At 43.3% G+C, this 22,050-nt stretch overlaps 1 protein-coding gene across 2 annotated transcripts in view; it reads left to right on the top strand.

Moving 5' to 3' along the window:
• Window positions 1-22,050, top strand: part of pikfyve (phosphoinositide kinase, FYVE finger containing) — a 24,369-nt gene continuing 2,319 nt past the window's right edge. Inside the window, exons 1-43 of one of the 2 annotated variants that reach the window (XM_058081395.1) lie at window positions 1-170; window positions 598-640; window positions 1,570-1,760; window positions 2,817-2,981; window positions 3,746-3,855; window positions 4,052-4,223; window positions 4,313-4,520; window positions 5,841-5,867; window positions 6,069-6,158; window positions 6,951-7,107; window positions 7,206-7,363; window positions 7,643-7,754; window positions 7,839-7,986; window positions 8,942-9,106; window positions 9,186-9,248; window positions 9,320-9,449; window positions 9,527-9,707; window positions 9,783-9,857; window positions 9,967-10,074; window positions 10,159-10,299; window positions 11,807-11,933; window positions 11,999-12,810; window positions 13,962-14,369; window positions 14,438-14,538; window positions 14,616-14,687; window positions 14,753-14,924; window positions 15,006-15,184; window positions 15,257-15,370; window positions 16,555-16,663; window positions 17,182-17,336; window positions 17,410-17,506; window positions 18,339-18,396; window positions 18,467-18,604; window positions 18,682-18,802; window positions 19,535-19,630; window positions 19,701-19,781; window positions 19,853-19,938; window positions 20,008-20,067; window positions 20,139-20,315; window positions 20,420-20,523; window positions 20,596-20,724; window positions 20,887-21,148; window positions 21,945-22,019. In XM_058081395.1, coding sequence (XP_057937378.1) covers window positions 618-640; window positions 1,570-1,760; window positions 2,817-2,981; window positions 3,746-3,855; window positions 4,052-4,223; window positions 4,313-4,520; window positions 5,841-5,867; window positions 6,069-6,158; window positions 6,951-7,107; window positions 7,206-7,363; window positions 7,643-7,754; window positions 7,839-7,986; window positions 8,942-9,106; window positions 9,186-9,248; window positions 9,320-9,449; window positions 9,527-9,707; window positions 9,783-9,857; window positions 9,967-10,074; window positions 10,159-10,299; window positions 11,807-11,933; window positions 11,999-12,810; window positions 13,962-14,369; window positions 14,438-14,538; window positions 14,616-14,687; window positions 14,753-14,924; window positions 15,006-15,184; window positions 15,257-15,370; window positions 16,555-16,663; window positions 17,182-17,336; window positions 17,410-17,506; window positions 18,339-18,396; window positions 18,467-18,604; window positions 18,682-18,802; window positions 19,535-19,630; window positions 19,701-19,781; window positions 19,853-19,938; window positions 20,008-20,067; window positions 20,139-20,315; window positions 20,420-20,523; window positions 20,596-20,724; window positions 20,887-21,148; window positions 21,945-22,019 — 6,157 coding nt within the window. In that variant the 5' untranslated portion in view covers window positions 1-170; window positions 598-617. Of the gene's footprint in view, window positions 171-597; window positions 641-1,569; window positions 1,761-2,816; window positions 2,982-3,745; window positions 3,856-4,051; window positions 4,224-4,312; window positions 4,521-5,840; window positions 5,868-6,068; window positions 6,159-6,950; window positions 7,108-7,205; window positions 7,364-7,642; window positions 7,755-7,838; window positions 7,987-8,941; window positions 9,107-9,185; window positions 9,249-9,319; window positions 9,450-9,526; window positions 9,708-9,782; window positions 9,858-9,966; window positions 10,075-10,158; window positions 10,300-11,806; window positions 11,934-11,998; window positions 12,811-13,961; window positions 14,370-14,437; window positions 14,539-14,615; window positions 14,688-14,752; window positions 14,925-15,005; window positions 15,185-15,256; window positions 15,371-16,554; window positions 16,664-17,181; window positions 17,337-17,409; window positions 17,507-18,338; window positions 18,397-18,466; window positions 18,605-18,681; window positions 18,803-19,534; window positions 19,631-19,700; window positions 19,782-19,849; window positions 19,939-20,007; window positions 20,068-20,138; window positions 20,316-20,419; window positions 20,524-20,595; window positions 20,725-20,886; window positions 21,149-21,944; window positions 22,020-22,050 lie in introns of both variants that reach the window. The other variant, XM_058081397.1, reaches the window with a different exon arrangement.

The following is a 22,050-nucleotide window of genomic DNA, read 5'->3' on the forward strand; positions in this document are numbered from 1 at the left end:
GACCGTGCCGGCTCAGCTTGTAATGCCTGCCCATTAAGCATGTATTAATACCTAGTATCAGTGCCTTGTTCCGTCAAACCTCTTTTTTGGGAGTATGTAAATGTGTTTTACAGATTTATGGCAGTGCGGAGAAAGCTTCGAGCACCGATGTGGAATTCATAAGTAAATGGGTAAGTCGAAAGCGGGATCAAACATAGCTTGTGACGAGGAGCCGGCTATTTAGCATTGGAGGCTAACGTGAGCTACCTAGCTTGCACTTGCTAACTTGACATTTCGGTAGGGAGTTAAAATTCATCTGAGCATTTATATGGGTGGTTGTTGTGTTTTCCATTTGTTTAGCTTTAGATGGAAAGGCAAAAACATTCAAGGTTGTCCAAAGCTGGACTGCCATTGATCGCTGTTTGTGATCGCTATTCAAACTTTGCGGCTCAGACCGACTCTTTTTTTGTTTTGTATGTCAATTATGTTAATGTTGGGCTTGGTCTCAAACTGTCAAACGGTACACACTCACAGACAGTGCCATCAAGCAAAGGGCCTGTTATGGTCACATGACGAGGTGGAGACGTGATGCTAGCACTTCTGCTATTTTCGCTACAGATCCCACATGACATGACATAATGTTCGGCCAGTTCTTCAAAGAGTAAGTTAAATCAATCCTTTTTTGTTTAAACGTGAATGTGCGACGTGTTATTGTACTGTTTTTCTACCGTGGTGAAAGTTAGTACTCGCTCAGAACATCTCACAAGTCAGTCGATACCGAACTAATCGATTGCACTGAATTTGGAGGATTAAATATTAGCATTCTAATAGCTACAAGTTAATCTAGTTTTTGTGTTTTCGGTGTTGGAAGTCGACTCGACGAGACTTGAAGTTCAGCAACAAATAGTGACGTCATTTTTGTAAACTATATAGCTTTCGCCATATATTAAAACGGTAATCGATTAGCGATAGTAGTAGTAAATAGTAGTAAATGTCATCTGTTACCTCTTATTAGTAACACACTATTCAGTTTTATGTTAGCTATACTTAGTATATCAATTTCTCCCTTTTGTAACATATGTCAGTATGAATGTCATTGAATGTTGACAATTTCAGCGATTAGTGTGGAACTATTGTTTTATGGAGTAGGACCAATGGACCATGAATGATTAATTATTATTTTCTTTTCTTGCCTATCCCAACATCACAACACTTTTAGCCAGGACACATACAGACAAACAACCATTCAGACTCACATCTACAGGCAATTTACAGTGTCCATTTATCCCAGTGCTATTCGGGTAGGCCCTCCTGGGTGGGGCATGAGAGGCAGGTTAGCACTTGAAATATTAGTCCAGACCTGCCAACATCTATGAATTAATGGTACTGAGAATGCAATTTTACTCTTGAATACTGTTGCATGCTTTGCTTGTTTTCATTTTGTTTCATTCCATTGAGTCTGTACAGTACAGATAAATAAATAGATAGTAGCAGTTTCTCAATACTATTTCAATTTGGGGGGAGGGCGGTTAGCACATGCTACCCAAGTACAGTGGGGTCACATTGTGTGCCGTGCCTTTGCCCTTGTAGGAGGAGATTCCGGGACATGGCCGCCGACGACAAGCCCTTGCCATCAGACTGGAGCGTAGATCCACCCATCACCTCGCCCGGCAGCCCCTCCCAGCTGACCCACTTCAAGCCGCTCACCCCGGAGCAGGATGAGCCTCCACTACGCTCGGCGTACAGCTCCTTCGTCAATCTGTTTCGCTTCAATAACAAAGGTCAGCCACCGCCTTCTGCCATTTGAAGGGTTATCAATGTTGCTGATTCGAAACAAGTGATAACTGCGAAGAGGCTGTTATTTTTCAAATGTGAAAACTTGTATATAACAAGTTATTTAAACATTAATAATGATTTGCAGAGCAGCTATCTTTGATCTTTTGACATATATTACACAACACAGCAGCAACAGAACCAATGTTGTAATAGCGATAAGATGCAAAGAAGCAGAGGAGTTTGTTGTAAACATCAGTACGGTACTCTAACAGTTTAACACCAACATCTGAGGAGCGCTATCAGCATTTTGAACGTCATGCAGAGGTCGGTAAAGCTGCTGGAAGCTGACCAAGCATTCAAATACAACTATAATACAACTCATGCTAATTTTCAAACACTTTCTGGCTACCATTTTCAAGACGAAGCAGTTGAGCAGCAGTTGTTGATGACGGCTGGACACCAGGATTTAGGAGCAACTTAAAAACACACCAACTTTATTGTATGGCACTTCCACATCATGTAGAAATCTGAAACGTTGTGTTGTATCCGCTTACAGTCTGACCTTTGAGAATGATTTAATGACACTAAGGAAGTTTCCACTGTATCTTGATAAAGTATGGTTTTAAGGAGAAATTGTTGGAACTAAACAATAAATAGTAAAGGCACATAGAAGTTTCTCCAATACTGTATGTATGCATATGAGAATCATGTGTCCGAGGACATTATTGGAAACCTGCAGTAGCAGCTGTCACTGTCTTGTGAGGTCGTGAGGGGAAATTGCGTCTTTTTCATGGTCCCATGCTGGTATTTGTCGGATCACATGACATAACTGCACAGCAAGATCCCTATACGGCACTGTATTAGCACATTAGTGGCATTGGGCTCCAAATTGGGAATCAATTTGCCCTCAATACCTTATTTCCTTCACACGGTGTTGATATTAGCCACTTAATTAGGTTCACTTCCACCTTTACTCAATGATATATGTTGTCTTTTACATGCAGCTTTTTTACGTGCCTTTCAAATGAACAGGCATTACAATAATTGTCCTCTCTGCACAGAGGAGGTTCGTCCTCCAATCGCTACTGCAGGCAAGCCGGATGAGCCATCCCCTTCCCCACAGTCGGAAAGGAGAAGCTGGTCCAGCTCTTCCTCCTCCACATATGGCTCAAGGGCACACCGGAAGTCGCATCCTGAGAACCTGCGACGAACTTCCACTGCCTCAGGTAAAAGCACACTTAATGTAGATGTTGACTGTGTTGCTTTTAGGCTATTTTTATTTGTTGCATTCTAATAGCCATGTAAAACTATTTTTATTTAAAACAAAAGGAAGGAAATGATAACAGTAGTGGTGTTCCCATTGATCGGGAACACCAATATCAGTGATAAAACACAGTATCGATATCGCACGATCACCGCCGAGCAGCTCCGCCGCCAGCTGCAGCATTTAGAACAACCATGTCTGCTGTGTGTGGGACTTCCTGTCTTTGTGAGAGTCATATAAATTTTGCACCCTACAAAATGTGCCTTAAAAATGTTTCACCGGGGTGGCGCTTGTGCGGCATTTGGGGGCAAGCCCTTGGCAGGGTGTGGTGAGTTTGAGGCTCGCGATGTGATCATCCTTCAGGCAGCAGCTATAAAGCCCACATCCCAAACCGCTGTACTTGCAAGTGTGGGCAAAATTTGGGAATAAGTACCGCCTCAGTACGAATATGGGAGCATGCAGATACTATGTAGCACTTATGTAGCACTTATGTACTTATGTACACTATGTAGTGCAGGAGGATCTTTCATCCAATAATTAATTGAGGCATGCAATCTACCACAGGCCACTATTTGAGGCACGACAAACTGTGTGGCGTATGCTTTGAGCTTTTTTGGTTTACTGATTTCATCTTTTAAGTGTTTCTGTTACTGTGGTTTCACAGTATTTATGTATGTGGTCTGTGTTTTTTTCTTCTTCTATGTTTGCAAACAAATGCCCTTTCAGATAGCAGCAGGAAGTCTGATACGCCACTAAGCAATCATGACCCCCGCACGGCTGTGCAGCTTCGGACGGCGCTGAAGCGACTCAAGGAAATTATGGATGGAAAAAGCCAGGTAAAATTTCTCCCAACCATTATTGAGCCAAGGCACATATTTGACATTAGAACATTAGAAAACTGTCACAGCAAAATACCAGTCAACAATATATAAGCCAGTGTTACAATAAGTTTACAAAGATTTGTAGTATAATAAATAACAAAGTAATAATTTTCAGAACCATTGAATGAAATAAACTTTTTAACCTCTCCAGGACAGCGACCTGAAGCAGTACTGGATGCCTGACAGCCAGTGTAAGGAGTGCTACGACTGTAACGAAAAGTTCACCACCTTCCGTCGGCGTCACCACTGCAGGTTATGTGGTCAGATTTTCTGCAGCCGCTGTTGCAACCAAGAGATTCCTGGCAAGTTCATGGGCTACACAGGTAAGCTGTACTAAAGCGTCGCGGTGATACCCACTGAAACCGAAGCAGACGAAAACGTGACACATTTTTCTTCTCAACATGTTATCTAGGAGATCTACGAGCCTGTACGTACTGTCGTAAAATAGCGCTAAACTACGCGTACTCGGCTGAGACGGGCTCCATCGGTGAGGATCTGAACGTCTTGTCTGACTCTTCGTGCTCTGTGTGTGTGTTGGAACCCATCGAACCACGGACACCTGTCGGGGTGCGAAAGGCTAGCAGGAACATCTTCCTTGAAGAAGACTTGACCTGGCAGAGGTGAAGCAATCGTGACATCCTTTTCGTACCTTTTTGAAGGCTCACACCATCAAAATCTGGCTGAATGTATGGGCTCATCTTCATTTACAATCTCTAGCCATTGCCTCCATTACAAAAATGTCCACATAAACATCAGTATTTAAAAACGATATATATTCTGCTATGCAGTTTGGCCTTTTGTCCAAAGTTCCTTCAAACCCTTAAATGGAAACTTTACTTTTTTGGAAAGCTCCAGCTTGTCTTTTTGCATTTTTTCTTACATGAACCAATTAAATATTGTGTTTTGGTCATTATTTTTAAACAAATTGAAAGTACAGTATACTGTCAGTCCACACGCATGATTACGGCAATTTAATCAGTATTGGTTTACACTAAAAATAAAACATACCCACGAAAAAAAACATGAAGTGGGATTCATTGAGCTTTTTTGTGTACAAATTTGTTGTAAAAATATATTGCTGTTTCCATCTGATAGCATTGGGGCCATGTTGGGTAGATACCCACCAATTTAAGTAGATGGAACATTGACACCGACTTAGTAATTAACGCATATTAGTGCTTAGAAAATCAAGATTTGACAAATATATATATTATCATTTATTATATTTGATTCTATTATTATGTTATGTGTGATATTAAATTATATTTAAATATATATATAATGCTCACTTGTGCCCATTTTATTTGTTATTGTGCTTTTTCCACTAAGGACTTTTTTCCGGTTTCTTAGTTATTCTAGCATCCCTTGCTGAGTCAGAAGTATAGCACTGCAATGAAGTAGAGCGGTGACCCATCACATCCATGCTCAGTAATTCATGCAAATTATCTGTATTTACGAGACATGTATAGGATCAGTCGTGAATTGTGTTTATTATGGCGCTTTTTCCGCCAATTACTTTCCCTTTTTTTATTGGTGTTTATTTCACTGCAGAGTAGTTTTTAGAAATACCAGTGTATGTGTGGACATATCTAATTTAACTAACTCAAAAACTAACAAAGTAACTAACTCAAAAAGTATGTTACATTTTATGCTTGTGACTATGTTTAAAAAGACGTCCTCCTGTTAGGTTTAGACTCAGCTAGCAAAGTGGCTATATTATTCATAAAGAACAAAAAAAGGTCCAGAGAGGATGACTTAGGCATAGTTTTAGTAAAGAATCTTCAACCACTCTTCAACAATCCAGCAATGACTTGATGTTTCCATCATCACGCTTGTTGGCTTTGCTTGCATTGCCGCTTGCTGCTGCTTTTGTTTGTTTTGTTTTCTATCTTCTGTCAAAATACCTCAAAGAAAAATATCTTTCCTCTCTCCTGGCATAGAAAAACTCCCATTGGGATGAGAAAAACGTGAGTGTCGCTATTTGTTTTTTTTCCCCCCTCCCTCCATGTCATTTCTCAGCTTTAGCCGTGTTCTCTGTAGATGAGTTAGTGTTGTGCATGCTCATGCTTAAATAATGATTACCACTCGATGTGATGGTGATGGCAAGATGATAATGACTACAATATTATTAAGGCCTATCTATTTGTTTGTTTGTACACGTGCACTAGAATGATCCATCAGGAACCTCAGAAAAGTGGCCTACCTTCCAGACTGACGACACTGCAAGAAGATGTGTGTAAAACCCCCACTAGGAAGAGGTGGGTTTGCACGCCTCACTCATTTAAATAATAATAATAATAATCACATTTATTTATCACATTATTCACATCACTGCAACTAAAAAATACTGGAGATCTAACCTCTAAAATATATATTTTTTAATGTAAATAAATGTATCAAATATAATAATAAAAATACATGCTTTTTGCTGAACGCTGTATATTTTATTTAATTTGGGCTTTTTCATTATTTTATCCCACTTTATCCAAGATTTTATTTTATTTTATTTTACAGTACAGTACAGGCTCCTTTGGTGAAATTATGATTTTCACTCATTTAAATAATAATAATAATAATCACATTATTCACATCACTGGGATTCAAAAATACTGGATAATACAGCCAATACTTCAGTTCAAGAAATAATAATAATCAATTTCTAATAATGATTTATTACTACAACATCACTGTTTTTTATATGGCAAACCTCTAAAATATATATTTTTTAATGTAAATAAATGTATCAAATATAATAATAAAAATACATGCTTTTTGCTGAACGCTGTATGTTTTATTTAATTTGGGCTTTTTCATTATTGTATCCCACTTTATTTAAGATTTTATTTTATTTTATTTTACAGTACAGTACAGGCTCCTTTTGAAATTATGATTTTTTTCCCCTCATAGATTAATGTCCATGACATGTGATCATCTGCAACCAAGCACTTTTAGTTTTCATTGTCTTTTTTGTTAAGTAGACAAATAGGGTTCCTTGTTCAAAACAAGCTACTCATTAGATGTCTATGATCCTCTGTTTTTTCCCCCACCAGGTCCGCCAGCGTCACCAACCTGTCTCTGGACCGCTCCGGATCCTCCATGGTTCCTTCCTACGACAGCTCCATCAGCCCACCCACCACACGGGCCTTGTCGGGTGCAAAGAGCATCACCAAGCTGGACCACAGCGAGGAGGAGAGGAAGAACATCCTGGTCGTCCGCTTTACTTATGCTGACTCCACTTTTGTTAGATGCTCGCTCACAAGGGAGGAGAGGTTGCTGATTTTCTTCCATTGGCTTTTGTCTTGCAGGACTCCTCCCAGCTTAAGGACCTGTGGAAGAAGATCTGCCACAACAACACGGGGATGGAGTTTCAGGACCACAGGTACTGGCTGAGGACTTATCCCAACTGCATTGTGGGGAAGGAGTTGGTCAACTGGCTACTGAGAAACGGCACCATCTCCAACAGGTACCACCAGAGCGTTTGTTTAGCTAAATCACAAATTTGTAATGGCAGTGAGGAGCATGCATGCGTTTCACAATAGTAGCGTGTTGAGGTAGATAGATCTGCTGGATGCTCACCCTGCTCATTGAAAGCTGTCCATGCGTGTTGCCTACAGCCACAGCAGTTGATGGCAATGTGTTTTGACCCAGCGCTAATTAGAGACCCCAGCGGTTATTTGATTTTGTAAGGAGGCTCTGCGGTTAATTGAATTCAATACTTCCTTCTTGGAATTTTGTGTTCCAGGGCCCAGGCGATTGCCATCGGGCAGGCACTAGTGGACGGTCGATGGCTGGACTGCGTCACTCATAACGACCAGCTCTTCAGGGACGAATACGCCCTCTATCGCCCCCTGCAGGTGACAGCCCTTGGCGGATGGAGAAACATCACAGGTGATTCTTTCTGGAAGGTAAAACACTGATGGTGCCTGTTTGGTCTGCAGAGCACAGAGTTCTCCGAGACACCGTCTCCGGACAGCGACAGCGTCAACTCTGTGGAGGGACATTCTGAGCCATCTTGGTTCAAGGACATCAAGTTTGACGACAGCGACACAGAGCAGCTGGCAGACGAGTCAGACTACAACATACCTAGTAGGTGTCACAGAACATCTGTTTTGGAGGGGTGTGGCATTGGGTCAGGAAAGAAACATTGTTTTGCAGATTGAGGAAATGTACTGTTGTGGTTCGCGGACAGTTTTTACGGAGGTCTGTATGACCACACAGAACCTCAGATACCTCAAATAGTGGGCCTCCACTCTAATAGACAAGGCATCTCAATCAATCACTGGTTATGTGGTCAATTAAAAACAAATACTTTCAAGTTTCTTAGCTGTGTAAGTGTTATTTTTGTGCATGTTTGAGGAGAAAGGAGGCCATATTCCAACCAATATGGCCGTATGTGGAAGAATTGATCGCCCCCTAAACCTAACAACTGGTTGAGTTATGGTAATGGTAATGGTTTTATTTGATTTGAACATGCATCAGATTACAATTGAATGCATCACACAGCCACAGCATCTCAATAGGAATTAGGTCAGGATTTTGACTAGGCCTTGCTGGTGTGTTTGTTTTGTTTGTTTTGTTATTGTCATGCTGCACAACCTATCCATCCATTTTCTATACCGCTTACCTCACTAAAGTCGCAGGCATGCTGGAGCCTACCCTAGCTGTCTTCAGGCGAGAGGCGTGGTACACCCTGGACTGGTTGCCAGCCAATCACAGGGCACATATACACAAACAACCATTCACACTCACATTCATACCTATGGACAATTTGGAGTCACAAATTAACCTAGCATGTTTTTGGAATGTGGGAGAAAACTGGATTACCTGGAGAAAACCCATGCATGCACAGATTGAACATGCAAACTCCACACAGAAACACCCAAACCCAGGTCTCCTAGCTGTGTGGCCTGCACACTAACCACTCTTCACCGTGCAGCCTTTTTCCAAAACATGTAAAAATTAACTACTTAAGCTATTGCGATTGCTACCATTGTCTTGTTGGTCCAGCTACAATTCTGCTAATGGTGTCTAATCTGTCCAGGCTCCGCCAGCGCCAGTAAGAGGACATCCGTCAGCAGCTCCCAGTCAGTGGTGGACAGTGACTCAGCAGCCTCCATCAGCCTCAACATGGAACACAACAACGTCAACTTCCACATCAAGAAGCAGTCCAAGTATCCACACGTTCCTCCGTCTACTGAGCAGAAAGGTTTGGACTTCTGATGCTTACATATGTTTACATATAATATTTTCACTGTAGCTCAGAGCCTTGTTTGGGCTTGTTGCAGCTGAATTTCTGATGTCAGAAGATGGAGGACAGAACATTGTGATCAGTGATGCCTTCATTAAAGGTAAGACTGTCAGCACTCATTGACTCAATCAAGGAAGCCTCATTGCCAATTGTCTTCCTGTGCGACTGCAGAGTCTCTCTTCAACCGGCGTGTGGAAGAGAAAGCAAAAGAGATGCTTTTTACGCCACTGGGTTGGCACCACAGCTCCCTGGACCAGCTCCGAGAGGAGAATGGAGAGAAGAAGGCCATGGAGAGGCTGCTGTGAGAACGGATACAAGAGCTAAATCTAAATATTCTGTCCTTATTTTGTTGTTGTTACTCAACATTTCTGTCCTCAGCTCGGCCAATCACAGCCACATGATGGCACTCCTGCAGCAGCTGCTCTATAGCGAGTCCCTGTCACTGTCCTGGCGTGACATCATCGTCCCCGTCGTCCGCCAGGTGGTCCAGACGGTGCGGCCGGATGTGCGTAACTGCGACGACGACATGGATATCCGACAGCTGGTTCACATTAAGAAGGTGGAGGAGGACAAGCTAATAAGGAATCAAACACACACAAGGACCTTTTAATGGATGCTGTATTTTTGGGTTTAGATTCCCGGAGGGAGGAAGTTTGATTCAACCGTGGTGAATGGCTTCATATGCACCAAGAACATCGCTCACAAGAAGGTAGGTCAGGTTTGTTTTGGACTCAATTATGCTTGAGCTTGCTAATTTTGCCATTATTTTTAGTTTCTCTTCCACTTTCACTGACTGTTAATATCACCTGTGTTTTTAGATGAATTCCTATATCAAGAACCCCAAAATCCTGCTATTGAAATGTTCCATCGAGTATCTATACAGGGAGGAGACCAAGTTCACCTGCATTGATCCCATTGTGTTACAGGTGTGTAGGTTCACACTTACAGTACAGGTTTGCTGCAACTTTATCCCCACGTTTTTTTCCATAAAAGATTTGTGTCTATTTCAGGAGCGAGAATTTTTGAAGAACTATGTCCAGCGGATAGTGGACGTCCGGCCAAACCTGGTCCTGGTGGAGAAGACGGTGTCTCGTATTGCTCAGGACATGCTATTGGAGCACGGCATCACTCTGGTGATCAACGTCAAACCGGTCAGTTTAAAAACTGACTATCAAATGACAGGCTACTTAGCTGACAGGAAGCAATACGTACAGCTAGGAGAATACACATCTGCAAGTTCATATATTACGTGCGGAGTTCCCCAGGGGTCAATACTGGGGCCAAAACTGTTATCAATGACATCTCCAAAGTTACTTTTAGTAAGACTTAAAGCTGGTATTATTTGCGCATGATACCACTGCTTTTTGTTCTGGAGGGAGTACAGACGAAATCATTATAAAGGTCAGAGAAGAAATGGTCACACTAAAAAGATGGTTTGATGATAATAGATTGTCCTTGAACCTAAGTAAAACTAAAATCATGCTGTTTGGTAACTGCAGAAAGAACATGCACCAGCAAATACAAATAGACGGTGTAGACATTGAAAGGGTTAACGAGAATAAATTTCTGGGGATCACAATAGATGAAAATATGAGCTGGAAACCTCGTATTACAAATATACAACATAAGGTGGCCAGAAATATTTCAGTATTGAACAAAGCAAAATTTGTTCTCAATCAGAAATCACTCCACACTCTTTATTGCTCTCTGGTTCTACCATATCTTACTTATTGTGTGGAAATATGGGGTAATAACTATAAAAGCAATCTTCACTCGCTAAATGTACTGGAAAAAGGTCAGTAAGGATAATTCATAATGCCGCCTACAGAGAACATACTAACTCCTTATTTCTAAAATCACAAATAATTAAACTTGCTGATTATAGTTAATCTTCAAACAGCTAAAATAATGCATAAGGCTAAAAATAACCAATTACCGAAAAATGTCATCCAATACTTCTCTACAAGAGAGGAGAAATATGATCTCAGGGAAGAACTACATTTGAAACGTATACTATGCTAGGACTACGTTAAAAAGCCATAGCATTTCAGTATGTGGAATCAAACTATGGAATGGATTGAGTAAGGACCTCAAACAATGCACAACGATGACCCAATTCAAGAAACAATCCAAGCAGTTGATGTTTGCTAAATACAAGGATGAAGAGTCTGAACCAGTCATGATGTGCTATACATATCACTATATTGACAGTTACTATGGTACCCATTAAGTCATTGTATGGTCATATCACCTCGGTACGAGGTATACATATTATTAAAACAAAAAAACAATCTTAAACTGTATTATGGAAAGCAGGAAGTGAACAAATGTAACAGTTACTGATTGTAAAAGTACCAGATGGAGGGGTAGGATTTAATAAGCTTTGTTTCTTCCCACTCCTTTTGGACATGTGGAACGGTGAACTGATTATGGGATGCATTCAATTGTAATCTGATGCAAATTAAATAAAACCATTACAGGCAGAACTGTGGTATCATGTCCAAGGGGAAGGTGGCTTTTCCTTCATGATGTCATCAAAAGCGAGCATTTTGTTTATGTTTGGTGTTCATAAACAGGTTCTAGGGACACATATTACTGTTAGAACATCATCAGTTGCTACCATATCATAATCATAATCAAGTTTCCCCCCCAATTTAGCAAGTCTTGGACCGAGTGAGTCGAGTGACCCAAGGTGACCTGGTAATGTCAATGGATCAACTCCTCACCAAGCCTCGTCTGGGTACCTGTCACAAGTTCTACATGCAGCCTTTCACCCTGGCCAACAGTGAGTGAGCACCTCATCAATCTTTATGAACACAGTATGACGTCATGTTTTTTTTTTTATTTCAGATGACGTCAAGATGCTGATGTTCTTTGAGGGTTGCGCCACCCACCTGGGCTGCTCCATCAAGCTGCGTGGCGCCTCCGAATATGAGCTGGCCCGAGTGAAGGAGATCATCATGATGATGGTGTGCGTAGCCTACCACTCCCAGCTGGAGATCTCCTTCCTCATGGACGAGTTTGCCATGCCGCCCAGTTTGTCCCAGAACACCTCCTTCCCTTGCCTGCTGGAGGGCGCCTCCGCCGAAGGGCAGGTGGACAGCGAGCAGAAGGATGATGAGAATCTGGACACAACTGTCGAACCTTATCCTGATGGTTCTGCACCACCTGGCCACCTTGATGAGGACACATTTCCTCCTTGGGTGGAAAGCAGCCAGGACCATCCACATTCATCAGCTTCATCCGTCCACAGTGAGGAAGCTGGAATCAAAGAGACCAGGACCTCATCGCCGTTTTCTAGCCCTCCTGCTCCTCCTCTGTCAGTATCCCCACCATTCCTCATGGAAGACAACCAAGTGATGTCTCCAAACACATTCGGCAAGGAAACAGAGGAGCAAGACAATGAAGAGCCGGAAAGCACGGAAGATAAGGGATCAGAAACACCGCGGTTGTTCCGAGACCCCCTCCAGGACGACACAGGCGTGTTTGTCGCCGAGCAGGTGGCGTCAACGGATGACCAACTGAAGTCCATCTCAGCTGTCTTCAAGCAGGAGCTCAAGGACATCATTTTGTCTATCTCGCCTTTCATCACATTCCGAGAACCGTTCCTCCTCACACCTGCTGGAATGCACTGCCCCAGCAGGGACTACTTCCCCGAACAGGCATGTGAAGTTTGCATGCATCACACAATGCATGTTACAAAAACACACCACAAACCAAAAAGATATATTCATTCATTTTCCACCGCTTATCCTCATGAGGGTCGCACGGGGTGCTGGAGCCTATCCCAGCTGTCTTTGGGCGAGAGGCGGGGCACACCCTGGACTGGTCGCTAGCCAATCACAGGGCACATACAGACAAACAACCATTCACACTGAATGGAATGTGGGAGGAAACCGGAGTACCCAGAGAAAACCCACGCATGCACGGGGAGCACATGCAAACTCCACACAGAGATGGCCGAGGGTGGAATTGAACTTGTGTCTCCGAGCTGTGAGGCCTCTGTGCTAACCACTTGGTCGCTGTGCAGCCCCAAAAAGAAATATGTATTTACTTAAAACCTCAATGGTCCCATATTATAATATTCTTGAACAATACTAAGTCCCACAATAAGGTATTATCCAAAAAGTGCTTTTAGTAAGCCCTACTGGGAACACTCCACATTTTACATTCATTCATTCATTCATTTTCTACCGCTTTTTCCTCACGAGGGTCGCGGGGGTGCTGGAGCCTATCCCAGCTGTCTTTAGGCGAGAGGCGGGGTACACCCTGGACTGGTCGCCAGCCAATCACAGGGCACATATAGACAAACATTCATTCATTCATACCTATGGACAATTTGGAGTCACCAATTAACCTAGCATGTTTTTGGAATGTGGGAGGAAACCAGAGTACCCGGAGAAATCCCACGCATGCACGGGGAGAACATGCAAACTCCACACAGAGATGGCCGAGGGTGGAATTGAACCCTGGTCTCCTAGCTGTGCGGTCTACGCACTAACCACTTGACCGCCGTGCCGCCCACATTTGATATAAACACTGTCATTTGGCACTTGTCCAACATGATAGATGACATACAACAATATAACATTGAGTGGAACAGGAGGACACAAATGTTAGCAACATAGTTTAGCACCAAAGCTATATGAGCCATGTTGTACTAACAGCAACATCATGCTAAGTTAGCTTATTCGCTGCAGAAAACACAATCTAACTTGCAGCTCCCACATGTGTAGCTGACTGACTTGCACAGCAATGCAGGACTATTACGAAATCCTAGCGGTTCTCATCTGTGCATTCCCATCCTGCATAGGTCTACCTGTCCCCCCTCCTCAACAAGGACTTCAAAGAACTAGACGTGCGCAGAAAGCGGCAGCTCCTCAAGGACTCTGCGTCCTCCTCGCTAGTCAGCAGCAGTCAGACCAATGGCATCGCTCCGCCCAAGCCGGTCGATGTCCTCCCCTGCCACAGCCTTACAAGCACCCGCATCGTGGAGCAACTGAGCAGCAGCCAGGAACTAGCCAAGATGCTGGCAGAGTACAGGGCCAAGGGAGGTCGCATTCGGCAGAGGGAGGCAAGTGACCCCTTCAACAGCGTGGTCAACGGCCAGAGTAGGACAGAGGAGACGTCACCACCGCCGTCGTCAGTTAAAATGCTCGTCAAAGGCGATGGTGACGAAGACAAACCAAGCAAACAGAGTGAAATGGGATTGGCTCCAAAGGTGAGAATCCATGGATTTCACGCTCGGTTGGACTTGTTTTATTTAAATTTTTTTTATTTCCTTCCCAGATGGACTGTCTGACACCTGTCAATCATCAGCGTCTATGCGTGCTCTTCAGCAGCTCGTCTGCTCAGTCCAGCAATGCTCCAAACCCCTGCGTCAGCCCGTGGTAAAGTCTCCTACTGGATCAGAACCAGCTCAAGAACTGTGTTAAGAACTGGTTTAGCAGTCACTCTTTCCAAACAGGATAGTCACCATGGAGTTTTACGGCAAGAATGATCTCTCGCTTGGCGTCTTCTTGGAGAGATATTGTTTCAGGTAGCACACATCTGTGGTTGGACACGTTTAGGAGGCCACAAGTGTTTGTTTTTTCCCCACAACAGGCCATCTTACCAGTGTCCCAGTATGTTCTGCGAGACTCCCATGGTGCATCACATCCGCCGCTTCGTGCATGGCAACGGCTGCGTGCAGATCGTGCTGAAGGAGCTGGACTCGCCCGTTCCTGGTTATCAGCACACCATCCTCAACTACTCCTGGTGCCGCATCTGCAAACAGGTCACTAATATAAATAGCACATCTTCAGTTTGTAGTCTCTTATATAATTTCCTGTTTTCTTATTTTTCTCCCCATTGGTAGGTGACCCCGGTGGTGCCCCTGTCCAACGACTCGTGGTCTATGTCGTTCGCCAAATACCTGGAGCTGCACTTCTATGGCCACCAGTACACCAGGCGGGCTAACGCCGAGCCCTGTGGACACTCCATCCACAAAGACTACCACCAGTACTTCTCCTACAACCAGATGGTGGCCTCCTTCAGGTAGGTCGATGTGGTCCATCCCCTTGCTGAGCTCAGTGACAAAAGTGTCCACTTCTTCTGTCCTCTTCTCAGTTACACCTCTGTGAGGCTGTTGGAGATTTGTCTTCCTCGGCCCAAGATCTTCATCAGAAACCGGGGGCCCTCCAAAGCTATCGTGCAGCAGGACCTGAAGGACTTCTCACAAAAGTAATGAATTTAAACAGCAGCTTGGCAAATGGAAAAATACATTTCTAATACATTTTTGGGGATGTCGCACAAAAATTCAGATTTGAAACTGTTATGTTGGATGTCAACATGACCGCAGTTCACATTTCAGCTGTATATTTTGCTCTTAACAATGGTTAACTTCTTGTTACACTTGTACATGTGTTAATGATGTTAAAATAATAATAGATACGTTTCTATAGTGCATTTCCTGGTACTTGAAGACGCTTTTACTTGTTAATGTGACTTAAAGTATTTTTTTACGATGACGTTTGATCCCGGAACAGAATATTTCTTTTTCCCCATTATATTCTATGTGGAAATTAGTTATAAAGAAGTCTGAGGTTGTCCAGCATCTTGGTCTTGGTTGGCATCATGACACCGTTCCAAAATACATTTTTCCATTGGAAATAATGTCTAATCTAATTCATCCATTCCAGAAAACTAAAACCATATGTGAGCACATTTGGAACCTGGGCCAGTCACTCTGTAACAAAAATGTAAAAAATAACAATTGCAAATATTGGGGGTTTGAACAACAGTCACCAATGGCGAGCAATGGACGCCTTAGCAATGCACCATACAGAAATTCAATGGCATTCCAAGAAATTAATTAACATAGCCACAGTCCCAATACTCTATTGATTATCATAAGAGTCCCCAATACACCTACTTGCGTTACTGCTCATAACTTTGAGTTATGGCAACACAGAAGCTAAAATCTGATTGGACAAAACATACACTAACAAGAAACATGCTACTAAATGAATATAATAGACTCTTTATAATACGGTTTCATAGAACAAATACTAGAATTAAAATTTAGCAATGTAGGTCTGTGGTAGTGGTTAGGTCAGCTGACTGACTGGACACTACTGATATAAATTATGACTAAAAGACATTTAATGTCACATTTACCTTGATTGAAGATATGATTGTTGACAAAGACAGAGATGTGGTAGTAAGATCCAGACACCACTTTTGCTATGAGGTATTTCTTGAATTCAATAGTGTTGCAACCTTGCTTGGCACTTGCATCTTTCTTTGGCTCCATTGTGTATTTAACATACGCTAATAGAGCTTTCACTGTACATAATTATTCCACCATACCGATTGCTGGGGGAAATATTGCTCATTCCATTGTTTTCTTGTGTCCATTGTCTCAGAGTATCACAGGTTTACCTGGCTATCGATGACCGCTTAACCTCCCTGAAGACCGACACCTTCAGTAAGACCCGAGAAGAGAAAATGGAGGACCTTTTCGCTCAGAAAGATGTACGTTCTTCCTGCGTTTTTGTCCTCTTTGGGGACAAAACAATTGATAGATGGCTTATTACAAAAATAATACTAACAACATATCATAATAAATACAAGTAGTTAATGAAAATTAATTTTAAAAAAGTGGGTTGCACGAGTGGATAGCGCGCAGACCACACAGCTCGGAGACCCGAGTTCGATTCCATCCTTTGGCATCTCTGTGTGGAGTTTGCATGTTCTCCCCGTGCATGCGTGGGTTTTCTCCGGGTACTCCGGTTTCCTCCCACATTCCAAAAACATGCTAGGTTAATTGGCGACTCCAAATTGTCCATAGGTATGAATGTGAGTGTGAATGGTTGTTTGTCTATATGTGCCCTGTGATTGGCTGGCAACCTGTCCAGGTGTACCCCGCCTCTCACCCAAAGACAGCTGGGATAGGCCTCATGAGGATAAGCGCTAGAAAATGAATGAATGAATGAACAAAATAGTGACATAAATATAAGATTCATCCCAAGTGTCACCTCCGTGTGTTTTAGATGGAGGAGGTCGAGCTGCGCAGTTGGATCGAGAAGCTCCAGGTGCGACTCCAGGCCTGCGGTCTGGATTCCCCGCAGCAACTCCAAGCTGTGCTCGAGTCCCTTGTGTTGAAGAAGCAGAGTCTCTGTGAGATGCTGCAGTCCTGGAACAGCAGGTCATATTCTTAGAACACTGTTCTCATCTTTTGAGCATTTTGCTGATTTCTTCCTTGCTTGTGTCCTCCCTAGACTACAAGACTTGTTCCAGCAGGAGAAAGGCCGCAAGCGTCTGTCTGTACCCCCGAGCCCGGGACGCCACCGGCAGGCTGCCGCAGATGACAGCAAGGTGTGTTTAGGTACCCTTAAGACCAGGGGTCTCAAACTCAATTTACCTTGGGGGCCACTGGAGCTAGGGTCTGGGCAAGGCTGGGCCGCATCAGGTTTTCCAAAAAAAAAAAACAACGCATTTATTAAAAACAGAAAAATATACAAACATTTTCAGTGCTTTGGTTCCGATTTTCTACAATAAAAGCTCTGATAAAACATTCCACTGTTCTCAAATATCTTAATTTTTATTTTTCTGCACAAAATAAGATGAAAAATAAATAAACAAATCAAGAATAAAGAAAATCAATCAATCAGTAATAAATAAATATAATAATAATAAAACGGCAAATAATAAAACGGCAAATAATAAAAACTTAAGAAACCACATATAGTTGGTGGGTAGACAAATTATTTTTTTCAGATTAAAATTCACAAAGCTTTTTTTATTTACAACATATTGCGCAACTGCAGGGTCTTGAGACACATGCTAACTCGCAAACTAGAGAGCTAGCGACCTAAACGGTAGCCTTCAAGTTATTTCCTTTAAACTTAAATAGCCAAAAACTTACCACTTCCACACGGATAGGGAGAATAACTATTAACAGTTATTTAACCTTTAACATGAACATTAATCAAACGTAATAATTTTTTCTGGGTACATGATACCATACAGCATCCATATCAAACTCGCGCGGGCCGCACTAACATTAAACTTTCATATCAAGGGCGGGGCCTCAAACTAGTGTCCTGCGGGCCACATTTGGCCTGCGGGCCGCGTGTTTGAGACCCCTGCTTAAGACTTTTCCATACTGTGGCGATAAAGGCGATGTCATGTTGTGTTTTGATGACAGAGCACGCTGGACTCCTCCCCCCGTAACCCGTCACCTGTGGTGCAGAATGGGGACAAAGGTAAACATGAATAGCTACTTAGAATCAGTTTCAGCAATTAAAAAAAATATGCGGATGAATTTTATTACAGCAACAGAGGACCGTCACCTCAGCACTTTACCCTCAACATCCTCCTCCTCCACTGTGCTGCTGTCGCCGCCCACAGAACCTGGAGTTGAGCCCACCACCCCCTCCTTCACTGAGCCTGACTCGGTCAGCATCCCAGAAGGTACACACAAACACACACATCATTGTGTTTGTGAATGACACAACACTAAAATCACCCGCATTTCCTGGGTTGGTCAGACGTGTTTGATGGACACTTGCTGGGCTCCACCGACAGTCAGGTGAAGGAGAAGTCCACCATGAAGGCCATCCTGGCTAACTTTCTGCCTGGCAACAGCTACAACCCCATCCCCTTCCCTTTGTGAGTACAGAGTACAGAAATCAGATCACAAATCAGTTCTTATTTGTAACTTTTTTTAATGTCAGTGCTGTTCATCCACTTGGGTCTAGGACTGCATGTGGGGGGACAAGATGTTCAGTTGGCTACATCCATTTGTAGTTATAAATGTAGAAGAATACTAGTATTATACCTAGTATACCAGGAACTACTGTATATGCATGTTATTCATTCATTCATTAATTCATTTTTTACCGCTTTTTCCTCACGAGGGTCGCGGGGGTGCTGGAGCCTATCCCAGCTGTCTTTGGGGTACACCCTGGACTGGTCGCCAGCCAATCACAGGGCACATATAGACAAACAACCATTCACACTCACATTCATACCTATGGACAATTTGGAGTCACCAATTAACCTAGCATGTTTTTGGAATGTGGGAGGAAACCGGAGTACCCGGAGAAAACCCACGCATGCACGGGGAGAACATGCAAACTCCACACAGAGATGGCCGAGGGCGGAACCGAACCCCGGTCTCCTAGCTGTGAGGTCTGCGCGCTAACCACTAGACCGCCGTGCCACCCCATGCATGTTGTTATTATTATTATTATTATTATTATTATTATTATTATTATTATTATTATTATTATTAAGTTGGACATTTTAGCCAAGACCTCACATTTGCCTGAAATCCTCCATTATATTTGTGAAACCTTGATTTTAAACACATGTGAGCTTTGCCGTCTTCCATGTTTGCAGTGATCCGGACAAGCACTACCTGATGTACGAACACGAGCGGGTTCCCATCGCCGTGTGTGAGAAGGAACCCAGCTCCATTATCGCATTTGCTCTCAGGTGACCACTCACACTTTGATGTTTGTTTAACACGTAATAAAGACATCAATGTTGATGTTTCTGACCACAGCTGTAAGGAGTATAAAACGGCACTGGATGATTTGTCTAAGGCGTCCAACGTGGGAGGCGATGAGGCACCCCAGGCTAACGGGTGAGTCCCACTGGCTATGCAAAATGGGGTGGGTTCAAGTGAACATGACGTTCCTGACTTGTGTGGAGTAGCGGAGAGAACCGAGCGAAGGGCAGCCCCGCCAGGCTAGGCGACTCGTCCCAGCAGAGCCGTACCAGCATGGAAGCCGACCTACCGAGTAAGATGTTCACTGATGATGTCATCTTTGAGCCGACGGCGTTGACTGTTCTTTCTTTCTTGTCTGCAGAGGAGACCGACTCGGCCGACAAACAGAAGAAGCAGTCACAGAATCCGCATATCGAGCTGCGTACGTTTCTCTCCTCCACTCCCACGTCTTCTCTGATCAAAGATGACTAATGACCTCGTTCTTTTGTGTAGAATTCTCAGATGCCAACGCCAAGTTCTACTGCCGCATCTATTACGCCGATGAGTTCCACAGGATGCGTGAGGAGATCCTGGAGAGCGCCGAGGAGGATTTTGTCCGCTCGCTTTCTCACTGCGTCAACTGGCAGGCACGGGGCGGGAAATCTGGAGCAGTCTTCTACGCCACAGAAGGTCAGACCTTTGACTCAAGTTGTAGTTGGAAGCCATGATTACATCACGGTTCTCCTTCTAATTTTTCATCTTCTTCTTCTTCTCATTTTCCTTTGTGTGATCAGATGATCGCTTCATCCTGAAGCAGATGCCCAGACTGGAGGTCCAGTCCTTCCTGGACTTTGCTCCTCACTACTTCACGTACATCACAGGAGCTGTGCAGCAAAAAGTATGCAAACACAACATTATTGTGTAGTTTTGACGGCTTAAGTAGGACTGAATCGTCTTCATCGTGAAACAGAGGCCGACCGCACTGGCTAAGATCCTGGGTGTTTACCGCATCGGCTATAAGAATTCTCAGAACAACACAGAGAAGAAGCTGGACCTGCTGGTGATGGAAAATCTATTTTACGGACGCAAGATGGCGCAGGTAAGGAAGGGGTAGAACTCATTTTAACGACAGTTTTAAAAAAAACTGATGTAGGTATATTGGCCCTGGGCATATCGTAAAAATTAAATCAAGACGATTCTTGTTTGGGAAAGCAAAAGAATCCCTTGAAAGAATTCCCTCCTCCCCTCCCAACCCCGGCAGGTGTTTGACCTCAAGGGTTCGCTACGGAACCGCAATGTCAAAACGGACTCTGGCAAGGAGAGCTGCGAGGTGGTCCTGCTGGACGAGAACCTCCTCAAGCTAATCTACGACAACCCGCTCTACATCCGCTCGCACTGCAAGTCGGTGCTACGGGCCGCCATCCACAGCGACGCCTACTTCCTGTCCAGCCACCTCATCATCGACTATTCGCTGCTGGTGGGCCGCGATGATGCCACCAATCAGCTGGTAGTGGGCATCATCGGTGAGCAAAAGCTGTTCATTTAGTATTTTTTATCATATTTTAAGTGTCCCACAAAATGTGTTGTCCAAATTTAAGCCTTGATGCTGAAATTTAGTTACCCTGATTGGTTTTGTGTGTCAGCTTTAATGCTAATGAGCTGCGTTTGTCCATTATTTTGCACTTTTTTTTGTCTACTTTTTACATATACACTGTAACTTTATCCTGGTCAAGCATAGTCGATGCACTATATCACAACAAGTTAACATTGTCGAGTGGGACAGGAGAACACAAACGTCAGCTACAGTGCTAACATTACACTCTAACAGCAGTATCATGCTAGGTTAGCCCAGTGATTTTCAACAACTGTGCCGCGGCACACAAGTGTGCCGTGAGGAATTATTCAATATTACTTTTTTAATTAACATGTACTAATAATTTTCTGCAAATATTATGTCATTGTCGCGTGTCATTGGTGTAAAGACTGGCAGAGCAATGTAATATTCGTCCGTGTGGCAACACGTAGCTTGATTGCCTCGTTCCTCCAATGCACGTGAGAGGTAGTGTAACATTGTTGGTTAAATTAGTATACGGATCAAAAGAATCTGCTGTGGCGAGTCCGTAATCAGGAAAAAAGCTGAAAGAAGCAAATAATGTTGGTTATTGGTGTGCCGCAAATTTTTTCCAACGTAACAAACGTGCCGTGGCTCAAAAAAAAGTTGAAAAACACTGGGTTAGCCTATTAGCTAAAGCAAAACAATCTTACAGCTCCCACGTCTCTAGCTAGCATATGAAAAGTTAGCTTTATTGTCTTTGGCAGATTATATCAGGACGTTCACCTGGGATAAAAGGCTGGAGATGGTCGTCAAATCCACAGGAATTCTGGGAGGTCAAGGTAGGTTGAAGTCAGCACTACGTGGATATGA

Source organism: Doryrhamphus excisus, chromosome 9, assembly GCF_030265055.1.
Source record: "Doryrhamphus excisus isolate RoL2022-K1 chromosome 9, RoL_Dexc_1.0, whole genome shotgun sequence".
In the NCBI taxonomy this organism is placed as follows: domain Eukaryota; kingdom Metazoa; phylum Chordata; class Actinopteri; order Syngnathiformes; family Syngnathidae; genus Doryrhamphus; species Doryrhamphus excisus.